Source organism: Capricornis sumatraensis, chromosome 9, assembly GCF_032405125.1.
Source record: "Capricornis sumatraensis isolate serow.1 chromosome 9, serow.2, whole genome shotgun sequence".
In the NCBI taxonomy this organism is placed as follows: domain Eukaryota; kingdom Metazoa; phylum Chordata; class Mammalia; order Artiodactyla; family Bovidae; genus Capricornis; species Capricornis sumatraensis.
In genome coordinates, this window is record NC_091077.1 from 31,304,887 (window position 1) to 31,318,999 (window position 14,113).

A 14,113-nucleotide genomic window follows, 5' to 3' on the forward strand; every position below is an offset into this window, starting at 1 on the left:
CCATCCCTGAGTCAGGAAGATCCCCTGGAGGAGGAAATAGCAGCCCATTCCAGTATTATTGCCTGGGAAATCCCATGGACAGAGGAGCCTGGTAGGCCATAGTTGATGGGGTTGCAAAGAGCTGGCCACGACTAAGTGACTGAGCATGCATGCATAGTGATTTAAAAAGGGAGAGGGATACCATTCACATCCATCCTAATGAGGACTAATAATCGTCTGAAAGCTCAAAGAGGGAAAGGCTGAATTCACATCTACGAAAAGGTAGGCAGATTCACCCATGGCTGAATAAAATGGGTGATTCATCAAACGCACCCCAGGAATCCAATTCTTACATAAAGTATGCACATTTCACTTAAGGGAAGGAGTAAAGTAGAAGAATAACACTGCTGCCAGAGGCATGTGAAAGCCTGTGTTTCTGAGACAGTTGCCACTGGTGACCAAAACCAAGACATCAGTGGAGAGTAAGGTCAGAAAGCAGGTCCGTGTTGGCCCTGGGAAGAAAAGGCACATAACTTGTTCAGAAAAGCCACCTTCTCATCACACACTCTGAGAGTCAGTCCAGCTGGGCGAGGGTGTGAGAAGCTAACATTGCTGTCCAGACTCTGGCAGAATAGACCGTGTGGCCCAAGGTGAGTCACAAGAAGCTCTGAGCAAGCAGGCAGACCATCCACTCACGCAGCCAGGAGTCAGACCGGAAGCAGCAGGAAGTTCGTGAGTGCAGAGGACACTAAGAAGGTCATCAGTCCGCAGTACTACAGGATGAATCAGGGCCTCAGAGGTCAGCCTGTCCTGTCCTTAGCAATACATGACTTTTCCAACAAGTGTCCAACCCATGTTTTGAAAGCTCCAGTGACTGAAAGATCTTATTGTTCAAAGACTAATAACTTGACCATCCTTCAGTCTGTGTCGTTGTGAATGTTAGTGCATGCAGGCTGTGGCACAGCCAGGCATATAAAAGGGACGAATTATGTACATTACGGACATCTACACCAATTGGGTTAATTACACTTACCCAATGAATAACTGTGACAAGAAAGAAACAGATTAGGAAGGGGAAGCCCAGTGAGGTTACATGCTTTCTCATCCAAGCTCACACAAAATGAAGTGGGATTCATTCACTTCCTGGTCAGGAAGGCCCCCAAACCACACTTTGTCTGCCACAGCAGGATTTCTGTTGTCAGTTTCTAAATGTGGTAGGAAGAGCTTAGAATATACAGACTACAACAGAGAAAGGAGCCCATATAGGTTAAGGCAGAATTTCCTGAAAGCACTGTTTGCAAGGAGCAATACTTACAGAGATGTCATCACTGAAGTCAATTTCATCCAAATCAAGGTATTCAGGGGCTTCCATTATTCTTCTTTGCACATTTTGAGTAACATCAGCTACTTATAAAGTCCTGGACAAGAACGAAGCACAAGAGAAAAGCAAAAAGGTTAGCTGCTTTATAACCAGAAACCATTTTATTTAGACAAACAAAATGAAAAAGGTAACTGGTACAAGGGCTGCCTTTGAGCACACTTTCCCGCTGGCTTCCAATGTCCCCAGTCTGGCTCTCTGTAAGCACAGCTCCTCCAGGCTCCCCAGGAGGGTCCCCAGTGGGTAGCCATGGGTCCTTCACTGTATTTCATTTGTGCCTGTTTGCCTTTGCCAGAATAATAGCTCAGGTCAGACTCTTCCCCTGTGATTAAGGCGGATCCAGCCCACATCTAACACTACACCATGGGGGAATGTATGGGCTTTGAGGATGGGGAGCAAAGCTCGAATTCTGAGGACAACCCTATTCAAATGTTTATGTGGGTGTATCCTCGGATCCTGGGCCTGGAGTAATGAGTTCAGCCTCTCCACGGTAATAACACAAGGACAAGGCAGATACTAACTAACCAACAATAATGAATATTTCAGAATTTGTAGGGCAACCTCCAGTTCACCCCTCTAAAAAAAGGATCTAAACACAGATTTAAACCAAAGAGTTACTGCATCGCCCCCTGCCTCTAACAGCTCTGCCTGCCAGAGCCAGACGGACCTGACACAGAGGCCGGAGCGTCCTCGGGCAGGACTTGCCTCTGGGCAGCCCGCGGCAGCTCTTTAAACCTGTCAAGGAAGACACATCACCTCCCAGTGCACTTCCCCATCACTTCTCACCGCCACCATCGGCGGTGGCAGTGGCACCTGCAGACGTCAGGAATAGGAACAAAGATCTCCTGCCGGTGCCTTGCTGGGCAGCTCTCTTCTGCAGAGCGAACTCTGAGATGCTGGACAAGATTCCATTTTCTGCAACTTTTTTGCTTGTTACAAAAACTGTCTTATGCACTCAGACTTGAGAATCTTAAATAATTTATTTTCTCCTCTTTCAGATCTCTAATGAAGGGGTAACTTGCCAAACAGTAAGGAATACATTATTGGAAAATGAAAATAAATCTAGGCTGATGAGAATGAACTTATCAGTATAAGATCAAGACTGTAAAAATATCTAGTTTTTAAAGGAAAATGCTGACTCTGAAGGCACTGATTTCTCATTTTGAGGTTTTCTTTAAAAAAAAAAAAATCTACAAAAATAGCATAGTTGCAGCAAAAGAGAGAAAATCACTCTTCGTTCCATACCTCAAATCCATCACTTGACTCAATTTTCCTTTTCTTCCCTTTGCACATGAACACACCATTTTTATATATATTTAATTTATAGTGGACACAGAGTTGATCTAAGAAAGGATTAGGATGCATTACCATGTACAAATGTGATTATCCATTTAGAATATATATTAAAAGTTCTTCTGAAATCACAGAGGGTGTAAGATAAAAAGAAAATCAATGTGTATTTGATGCCTAAATTCAATTTTAGTATTTATAGAAATCTAAAAATTGGTTTGTAAGCAAATTGCTTGGTACAAAAATGTATCACTTTTCCTTTAAGCCTCAAAAAGGTTTTCAGAGAAAAACATGCACACTCATACTTGCAAATTACTCAAAATAACTTTCTCTTCCATTCTGGTGGATTCTGAGACAATCCAGACTTGGGATTCCAGCTTGTCAACTAACAGATCTTTCAATTCAACTTCTTTTCACTAAATCTGTACTCCACAGTGAACTGTTGATGTATAGACTCTACTCCCAAGGCTTTGGTGAACACAAAGATGATTCTGGGTGTTAGGATGGGGTACAGACACACACAGTATCACCAGAAGCATGGAAACATGAGATGAAGTAGAAAAGCTGGGGAACAAGTGGATCTTTCAATACATGAATATAACAAACTAAATACAAAATGCACATGATCACATCTTAACTAAAGTTAACAGCCACTGAGTCTTCGTTTGAGGTGTTATTGACATTATGAAGAACAATTTGCATTTGAGCACAGACATTCTAATGGAACATATCTAGCAGATAATATAAATCATGACAATGAGAAAATCTTTATATTTGGTCTTGGAGGTTGACAGTGAGATTCTTTGTTCTAACAGACTGGAACATAAGTGTGACAACAGTTCCAGCCCATTACATGAAGGCCATATTTATCTCAGTAGGTTGAATGGTCCCACCTCAGATTAAGTGGTCCAAGGCATACAGTATTCTTCTTTGCTTCCCAATGGACCCACACATGCAGCCATCTCCTTTAACACACCTAATGCCATCTACAACACAATTCCTTCTGTCTAGTCCCAGTGCTTCTTTCTTTCAAGGGGCCACTCTGGAATTATTGCATCCTCATTTATAAGGTAGAGAAATCTCTGTGGTTCACCAAATCCGGGTCACATTCCCAGCATCAAGTCCATCTTTCTGCTGAGGGTGAAGTGAGCCCACAGTTGTCTCAGTGGTCATTACATCGTCTCTTCCTTCCCCATCTGCCCTTCCATGGAGTACACAGGACCCTCAAGCACTCCCTTCTGAGGAATTAGGGATGTGATGGGAACAGAGTCAGGTTTAGAGCAGCCGCTGCAACTAATCCAACACAATAAGGAAGCTGAGCTGGGCTGGGGATGTGCTTTCCTCTTGTGCTCTTTGGGCACCATCTCACCTCCCCCACCCCCCACCCCCGCACCAGCCACAGCGGAAGCCAGCGAGCCCCCCTTTTCTGACAGCCCCACGGGCTCTGATGGGATGAACAGCCACAGAGGGCACGCCCGAGGCCCAGGAGCCAGGTCTGGCCCACAGATGTGATGTGTTTGGCCCCAGCAGTGTTTCTAAAAAATAGACTCTGTTGCCAGCTTGTAGACTTTTGGTGATTTCACATAAAACTCTGGATTTCTGGCTTCACTTAAAAAATATCTGAAGCTCTGGCAGCACAGGTCTGTGTTCCCCACAATAAATAATCGGCTGGAGCTGAGCTGCCGCTGCCCTGTCTAGGGGACATGTGCTCCTCAGCTCCCCCCTCAACCCCCATCAGTTCTGCACATCCTGCCTGGCCTTGGGGGCATTTCAACCTTTGACCCTTCAGAGGAATCTAGGATTAAACCTTAAGTGCCATCCTCCCTGCTTTTCTTATTGGTGCCTCCCGTCAAACGATATTTCCTTCATTTGTATTCTAAGGTTGAAACTGTATTCTACGATTGTTTTGAATTCTCATACCACAACAGCAGTAAAACACAATTTCTCACAAATAAACTACTAGCATGTTACAATATGTGCTTTTCCACAGCCTCCATGTCATCTCTTAGTATTAAAGAAAGGAAAGCTTCACCAACACAATAAAATGTTAGGAGGCGGGGATTACATTTCTTTCATTTTACAACCGGAGGAAGAAGACATCTTTGCCTTGTGGTCACTGGCATTGTGCAGTTACATGGTGCCACTTCACTATTGTGACTAGAGGGAAGGGCAGAAGTTATGCCAAGGACAAGTCCAGAGAAGAGACCGGGACCATCCTCTGCGTGGCCAGCCTGCCAGCTTGGACCCAAGAGGGCCAAGCGGCTCCAGGCAGACGAGAGTGGGTCGACAGGCACCTCAGTGGAAAATATTTTTCAGCTTCTCCAGAAAGGGCAGTCCAGCTGAAAAGCCTTTACATGAGATTTTTATTGCTATACATCATAGTTGGCCCTGGACCCCTCCGGGATCTCAGAGCCCAGTCATTTATAAATTTGCACGGCACCCTTACCCCATCAGCCCTGAGCCTACAAGTTGCAATCCCAGGTTTTTTCTCTCCTCTTTTGCCCACTTGCTTCCCCTCAAGCACACTTCTTACAAGACCTGTCTACCCTCAGATACTGTGGACTGGTTGAAATCCTTCCATTTCCGGGTCAGTTGGGCTTCTCTCTTCACTGACGTGGGCAAGTTTTAATCTGTTATGCACTGAGGCATGCATGTCTCCTGTTTCAGCTTTCTTTTGACGGCACGGTGGAAAAGTGAAGGTGGAGAGTGGGCAGGAGTGGGAAAGCAGAGAAAGGGAAAGGAAACATTTTCCAACGGCTTAAGTCTACTGCTTTGGGTGGGAAAAATTACAGCAAGGGAAGGAAAACCAATATTAGGATGTGGGGACACGTGACTGGGTGGCTGGGACCCACATGCCATGTAGAAGCTATTGGTGACATGGTGCACCCTTTCTCTTGATGTGTCCAAGGCACCAGAGAAGCTTTACCCAAACTCCAAACTGATGCCAGTTACAGGGGAAGAGAATAAAGAAGGACAGTAATGAGCATCAACTGTGCACATCGGTAGGATTTTCCCTCCTTGCACAGAGTTTTGATAAACTGCCAAGAACAGAAGTCCCTCCAGTGCCTATTAAAATGCACAGCAGGGGCTCTGGCCCTAATAGGTCTATCAACGCCATGTCACCTTCTCATGGGGGACCTCAGTGATGGCCCGACTGCTTCCTTCAAGGGAAGATTCAATTTAGGAAAGAGCTCCAAGTAACTAAGAGTCCAACTGAATAATAAAAAGTAGGCATCAATTTAAAAAATAGCCTGTCCTCTCCAGTATGAGGACTTTCAAGTGACATTTTCCATTTTTTTTTTTATAGTGAGTTGAAAACTGACTCTGAAAATAGTTCCAAATGAAGACTTACAAAATGTGTTGGGTAATGAATGGCTTAGAGTGGCCGACAAAATTTCTTTGAGGAACTACCCTCATTTAATGTATACATTCTGGTGTGCTTGGCTCATAAAAGGCTCGCTGATTTGCGACTATAGTCACAGATCACATAAACTGCTCTACTGAAATTCTTCTTAAAATGAATTGCCTCACTCCATTTTACAAGGAGTCAGCATGGACTCATTCTGAAGGCTCATGTTACACAGATTTCTCCTCTTCTGCCAAAGTCACTATTGCTACATTTTACCAGTGTACTAGGAGGCCTGGTAATTAAAAGTTAACTTGGGCTTGTCAAAATAAATGAGCAGGGTACATTTGGTGATGAGGTAACCTTGGTTGATTTGCATTACAGCTTCTTTCTTTAGTCTTTAATTCACCAATAATTTGGGAAAACACCGCACTTGCCTACACCCTGACGCACACAGCCAAATTCGTACTGGGATACATTTTCAGTTTAAAAGCCTAGGCGTAGATATTGAACTTTCTTTCCTTCATACAACAAGAGATCAAAAAAAAAAAAAATCACAAACTGCATACTGGAAAGCTGGGGTGGAAAGAAGCAGAATATATGAAATGTCGTCCCCAGTTGGCTCAGTAGATTGGCTGGCAGGGAGGCAACTCATTCCAAATGTTGGATTCAGTTTCTCTCACTCTTTGATTCAACAGTGGCCAGAGGCATGGCAGTCACTGAATGCCTAGTATTGAAGCAGAAAGATGATAGAGGCAAGAGATTTCTACTGGAAAGAGGTAACTGAAGGAGAGCCAAGAAGTACACATCAGGAGAAAGGGGAGGGAAGCACAAGCTGTGTAGATCTCATCCTTGTCTTCATTTTCGGCATGTTCCTGAGAGAACACGTTAGGTTAGACCAACACTATTCTCCGGGCCAGTATGGGGGGAGACAGTGGGAAAAAAAGGCAATTACCATATACTGTGGTCCTTGCTGGGACACATAAATACATAGCGCTGGACATTTGCAGCAACACAGAACTAGAGAGTGTCCTACTGAGTGAAGTAAGTCAGACAGAGAAGGAGAAATACCACATGACACCCCTTATATTTGGAGTCTAAATAGAAATGATACAAATGAACACACTTAAACGAAACAGAAAGAGACTCACAGACTTAGAAAACAAACTCATGGTTACCGGGACGGTACGGGGAAGGGATCGATAAGGACTTTGTGAAGGTCGTGTACACACTGCTATATTTAAAATGGATAACCAACAAGGGCCTGCTGCAGAGCACAGGGAACTCTGCTCAATGTTATGTGCCAGCCTGGATGGGAAAGGGGGTTTGGGGGAGAATGGACACATGTATACGTATGGCTGAGTCCCTTCACTGTTCACCTGAAACTACCACAACATTGTTAATTGGCTAAACCCCAATACAAAATGTTTTTGGTGTTTAAAAAAAAAAAGTACACAGGAGCCTGAGTCACCTGAGACCTTGTAGATGAGGGAAGTGTGTGCGGTAGAGGTGAGGTCTAAGCTGACAGCTGAAGAATGTAAGGGCACAAATGGTGAGTGAGTCGATATGGGGCAGGAGGAAACATTCTGGGTAGAGCTGCTGTACAGTGGGGAGGCCTGGGGGTGAGAAGAATCCTGAAGCAGGATTTCCAGAAAGATGGGTAACACAGATTTAACACCTGCTGCTGTTTTTGCTTCAAAAAATGGGTCTTGAAGGGTGATAGCTGGGGTGGGTTGGTAAGCACAGTCGGCAGGAGAATATTTCCAAAGTCAGAGTAAAAACAGAGCACGTGCTGGAGTAACAAATTCTCTGGTATGTCTGGAGAAAGTACAAGCAAGTATTTGCTATCAAACAGGAGGCTCTAATGTAATGTATTGAGCCCGCTCCAGCTCCAGGAAAGGGGAGCTGCATTTCCGGTTTGAACAACCACAAGGATTTATGAAGCCAAACTTTATACCAGTGGTAGGTCTGGGTGCTCTTAAAAATACTCTCTCACTCACAGTTCACCAAAGTCATAGGAGACAAATATCTCACAATCTCCTTCATGCAACAAAGGAAACCAAGGCTCAGAGAGGTGCTGTGGCTGCCTCACACGCAGCCAGGGCTTCTGGTGGTAAGTTTGCTTTTTCTCTCTTATTTCAGCTTACCCAAACTGCAGGGGTAAAGTATGGGGTTAGCTGCAAGGCTGTACAGAAAAACTAACAAACTTTTTGGTCAACCCAATAACACTTCACTTGTATCAGACATTTTACTTTTTCAAAAAACCTTCAATAGCTTTTTTTTAATATCTTTAATATATTTTATCTGACTTTATTACAAGTCCATGAGGGATGGAGAGGGTGTGTATCACAATTTGCAATCATATCCTTCCAATTTTAAAGATGGTAAAGCTCAGGAATGTTTTGGCCAAGGTGATGTACTCCTACATAGACAGGACCCAAGAAAGCTCAGACAAACCACTTCCCGGGATCAAGCCCACAGCTCTTCTGATCTGCATCTTCAGTTCAGTTCAGTTCAGTTGCCCAGTCGTGTCTGATTCTTTGCGACCTCATGGACTGCAGCACACCAGGCGTCCCTGTCCATCACCAACTGCCAGAGTTTACTCAAACTCATGTCCATTGAGTTGGTGATGCCATCCAACCATCTCATCCTCTGTCATCCTCTTCTACTCCAGCCTTCAGTCTTTCCCAGCATCAGGGTCTTTTCAAATGAGTCAGTTCTTTGCATCAGAAGGCCAAAGTACTGGAGTTTCAGCTTCAACATGAGTCCTTCCAGTGAATATTCAGGACTGATTTCCTCTGGTTGGATCTCCTTGCAGTCCAACCAAGGGACTCTCAAGAATCTTCAACACCACACTTCAAAAGCATCAATTCTTCAGTGCCCAGCTTTCTTTATAGTCCAACTCTCACATCCATACATGACTAATGGAAAAACCATAACCTTGACTAGATGGACCTTTGTTGGCAATTAATGTCTCTGCTTTTTAATATGCTCTCTAGGTTGGTCATAACTTTCCTTCCAAGTAGTAAGCATCTTTTAGTTTCATGGCTGCAGTCACCACCTGCAGTGATTTGCATCTTAGACTGTTCTAAAACGTGACTGTGTCTCCGAACCATGTGGGCCAGAATTCCATAGGCATCCTCAGTGCTGAGCTGTACTGCTTTGGGTATGCAAGAACTGTAACTCCAAATAAATTGCTCTTTCCTCTCTCCAGTAGAGTCTAAAGAGAATGGTAGGCATGATCATCTTTAAAGCAAAGTATATAGACCTTTGTGTACCTAACATACCATAGGCCCTGAACTGGCCTATAAAGCATTATATTCCATAGCCAGTTGGTTTAATACCTCAAGCTCATCTTCAAAGAAAATTTGATTATGACCATCTTCCCTTATGTCTTATTGGAAAGACAAGCAAATCACCACTGTGTAGGCTGTGTTTCTTTGTAGTTTTTAAAAAAGAAAATGAAGTATATTTGATTTAAAATATGGTCTTATTGTAGTTTTGAGCCCTAGCCTATAGTTTAAAATTCTTGCAAATGATTTTGGGGTATTTCATTATTTTTAAAATCTGACGCTGAGAATGAACTTACTTATAGCAAAATTTTAGAGCCTGAAAGGACCTTCATTTTTAAGCCCTAATGCAATGGTACTTTTTAATTTGTATTTGTGTGTGTATGTGTGCCGGAGGGTGGGGGGGCAGAGAGATTTAAAGTGAGTTTAATATTTAAAATTCTTTTTGGAAGAGGAAGGGAAGAACCCATGCTCACAGTATCTACACAAAAGAAGACAAAAAGAATGTAGAAAAAATATAAACATATGTAAATACAAGAGAATATATATTGTGTTCAGTGCTGGCTGCCACTACTTAAGAAGCCACAGGCAAACTGGAATATACAGAGTGAGGAAGTCAAGACAGCCAGTGGCTGGCAAGCTCTACCTTACATGGCATGGCTAAAGAAATGTCTAACGGGGAGAAGAGAAAAGCACTCCTCTCTCTCTAAGAACCCAGAAAGCCATCAGGTAAGAGGAGGATTTGCCTTCAAGGGTAAGGAACTTCTTGAAGGAAGTTTCAGGGATTCCAGTCTCAGTAAATACTTCTTACTAATGGTGTTTGGAAAGGGCATAAATGGAATGGGCTCCTTGATAAGATCACAACCACCCTAGCAAGAAACTGTTCATTCAGAGGTTTGGAGGGATTTTCTGAGGGAGAAAGATGAGAATCTTGCATTGAAAGAAGGGACAGATGACCTTCTAGGTCAGAGATTCTGTGAGGCCCAAACCAAGACTTCAGGATGGTCCTGACCAACTCTGAGCCCTCTCCAAGGTCCCGCCATGACCACCTTTGTTTAACTTCCCTTCTACCCTATTTCATCTATCATCCTGATCCTACCAGGAGTGTAGATGAAATGTGGAGATTAAGGGAGAAGAGAGAGCGAGAGTCAGAGAGTTAAAAGGAACATAATTTTAAAAAGTGAACTGCAATGTGGTTCATTCAGTGAGAATATGATTTACTCTCTGTTGTAGATGAAAACATCAATTCCACAAGGACAAAACTATGACCTAATGAGGCCCAAACCAAAAGAAAATGTCTGAGGAGGAAAAGGAAACATTTCCAGCACTGGGAAGCTCAGCCTGGGTGTCCGCCAGCCGTGCCTTGCACTGACTTCTGGAAAGAAACTATGGAACTAGATCCATTACTCAGTTATGTACCAGAAACTCTTCAAATCCAAGTTCCAGATTTTTGGCACACCTGAAGTGGTCATGCTTTCCTCTTGATTCTGCAAAGACTGCTTGATTTTTACAGTGGATTTGTTTGGCAATCATTATTGACAATGTACGCAACACGGATGACAATCCTGATTCCCGTTTTAGAGAGCCATAGACATAACAGCAATGTGTACAGGAGCACTAAAGACTGCATCAGGTGTCTGTCATCTTGGCTTCGTTCTCATACTTCTAATTGCTTGTGAGGATTAAACTTCTGAGTAACCCTAGGCCAGTGGTTCTCAAAGTTCAGCCTGCATGAGAATCAACCAGAAGGCTTATTAAAAACAAGTTGCTGGGTCCAACTGCCCAAATTGTAGCTCTGGACTGGGGCCTGAGAATTTACATGTCTAACAAGTTCCCAGATGATACCGATTCTGCTGGTCCCAGAACCACATTTGAGAGCTACTACCTAAGATCAATGGCTGGTCACAGCCCTGGCTACATCTGCACTTAATTAAAAGATGGTGACCTCTTCCCTACATCCCCCATCTCCACAGATGTTAACTTCATTATATAGGATCCATGCATAGTGCCCTTCTGATTAAACTTCCTCAGTGGACTCAACTAAGCATTTCCCATGAAGACCACCCAGAAACCTCAGAAGGTCTTAAGTCTGTGTGTGTGTGTATTTTAATTCTCAGTCCTATACAAGGGACAAGACATCGGCCTACCAAACCCTACAAAATTTGGGCCTTGGTTACTTTAAAAACTCCTTTCTCCATAGCACTTCACGGCAACAAAGATGTTCTACGTTTCTCCTGTTAATGAGATCCAGATTTAAAATTTCAGAAGGAGCCTTTTCAGAGCAAGAACTCCAACTTAGGGGCATCCAGTCACTAGAACCATAATGCAATTAATCCTAAGTCTACTCATAAAGAAGGAAAATTAAATGCAAGAATCAAGTAAAAAATAACTTAAAATTCAATGTTTATACAACATATATGCATCATAAGATATATAAAATTATTATTTATTGAATCTGAAGCAGTCCAAATGGCCACTGGATAAATGTAAAAAATAAAATCTTGGTCATGTATTTTAAATTATAATGTGCTTATTTTTATTAAATCCAAGTTCAGAAAAATAGGTTATTATGGAGACTTGTCAATTTTTCCAATCAAAATGTACCAACTTAATAACCAAATGAGGAAATAAAGTCTCTTAAAATAAATATCTCTTTTTTTCTGAAGAGGAGTAAAGCTGCATGTTAAGGTGATTAAGAAAGAAGAGTCGGTTAAATGTCTGTAGTAACCAAATATTTGCACATCTGTACATATAGAAAGAATATGATTTAGCAAGCACTGATTGTTTCATCCAATGGTTTTCTCTAGCCAAATTTACTAAAGATAACTAGGGGAAGGCAAATGAACAGAATCTGCTTCTAGATATGTCATAGCATGTCAAGAAAAAACACAAGATGAAAACAGAAGATTACTGTTAAGTACCTTTAAAGGAATTCAGCTAGGCAGTGTAATCCTCAGTTTTTACAATATGCTGCTTTTTAACATAGTATCTTAAACAGAGTAAATACTTAACACATTGTTTGTTGAGTTCACTTCCAGACTATGATCATTGTTGGGTCCTACCCTAAAAACTGTGGTATTGTCTGAAATCACGAATGTTGAGATGACTATTTTTCTTCAACTTATAATAACTCCAGGTTCAAATATCTTCTTCTTGCACTGTTTCCCTCAGAAGTCTTTTTTTGAGGAGAAGTCCTCCTTTCAGAAATTATCTGTTGATGAGTGTTGTGGAAGTTTGGCCTGACTCCCCAAAGTTAAAACAGAGGGTTTTTTTTGCCATTAAGCATATGGAGAGAGAATAACATTTGCAGGCTGTGGTGTGGGTTTTTTCTCTTTGGCATCACAGAAGGACACCCACTTCATTCTGTAGTTCACCAGCATAAGCAGGAAAGGACTGAGCGCAGAGAAGCCTGAAGAGAGGGCTGTGAGAACAGCTGGAAAAAAGACACAGGCTGCCAAGCCTTTCAAGAAATAGACTAAGATAAAATGAGAAATCCAAAGTGGAGTGATCAGCCACATTAATAAAATACTAAACTTGGCCCCTCTAAGGATTTCAATTTCTGAATCATCATCTCCAATCCAGATGTCACCATATGCCATCTTCTTTCTCTCTGAAAGCAGAAAAGACATCCAGAAACAGACAAAGACTAAGGTGGCTAAAGGAAGAACATCAATCAGAACCAAAAACACTTCCCCATAGAAAAACTCTACTTGCTTGTTTCCAAAGTCAGTAAGGCAATCCACGTGAATCCTGCTTGTTGACAAAGGGTCTGTATCATTTTCTGCATTCAGGTATTCTGATTTTCTAGTATAGAGTAAAACTGGGAGGTATACTGCCATGCCTGTCACCCAAAGTGCAGAAACCACCTTTAAGGAATGCTTCTGATGGTCCGGGTTTGGAGGCTCACTTGAGGGGTGGACAGTCTGGTACAGCTTCTGGTGGTAGAGCAATGCAAAGTGTAACATGAACCAGATGGCCAGGGATGTCGTCAGGGCTCCCGTGAAGCGCAGAACTTTGCAGCCAGCTGAATCCAACGTGCAACCAGAAGAATAAACAATTTTCATGACATTCACCACCAGGTTCTTAATGAGGTGGACAAATATAAGACTGAAAATCAGAAGAAAGGATGTCTCTAGACGCCCAGTCATACACTTCCTTGTAGAATAAAATAAACACAGGTTTCCAACAAAGCTTACAAGGATTAGAAGGATGCAAGTGATGATTTCAAGCACATCCACAGAGGACTTCATGGTAAATGGCGAGTCAGTGAGCTCAGATGGCTTCTTCTTCAGTTTGAGTCATAAGGCACTTGGAAAACTTTTAAGAAGCCTTTAGTAAGAAGACCTGGGTTTTTCTAAGCCACTACTTGACACACTCCTCAACTGGTGTCACTCTAATAGTTCAGAGGTGGTTTGTAACAGAATTATGTTTGTTCCAGTGCTGAGCCACTGGAAACAAAACAGCTTCTCAAGAGGATTCTGTTTTCTCATCTCTAGGGATTTAACTATAATGAGAAAGTTCTAGGTACCATCACTTAATTAAAAGTTCTCAGAAATGTATTTATAGCACTGTAATGCAATTTCCTAGACACAGTGTGATACAATTTTCAACAACCATGAGGGAGAGAAGAAAATGAACTGTGTGACAACAAAGGAAAGGTGGCCAGAGGTTGAAATGACCCTCTCCACTCAAAAAATATTAAAGAAGTGGGGGTGTTTGAGTAACAATGAAGGTTTCCAAATAACAAAATTATGTATTACTGATGACATTAATAACATGATAGAAATTTATGAAGTATAGCAGTTTTCTAATGTCTCCACCATTTTTGCA

The 14,113-nt window shown here is 42.3% G+C and overlaps 2 protein-coding genes across 2 annotated transcripts in view; both read right to left on the reverse strand.

Moving 5' to 3' along the window:
* Positions 1–14,113, reverse strand: part of SNCAIP (synuclein alpha interacting protein) — a 163,394-nt gene that overhangs the window by 80,639 nt on the left and 68,642 nt on the right. The window contains 1 exon segment of the mRNA XM_068980323.1: positions 1,295–1,397. Within this exon segment, the coding sequence (XP_068836424.1) occupies positions 1,295–1,351 (57 nt within the window). The 5' untranslated portion in view covers positions 1,352–1,397.
* On the reverse strand, positions 12,562–13,533 carry LOC138085302 (uncharacterized). The gene has a single exon (XM_068979591.1). It carries the CDS (start codon positions 13,531–13,533, stop codon positions 12,562–12,564), a length of 972 nt encoding a protein of 323 aa, XP_068835692.1.

What these genes read in the sequence shown, in the direction of transcription:
- LOC138085302 (XM_068979591.1), bottom strand. Translation starts at nt 13,533, where the DNA reads ATGAAGTCCTCTGTGGATGTGCTTGAAATCATCACTTGCATCCTTCTA.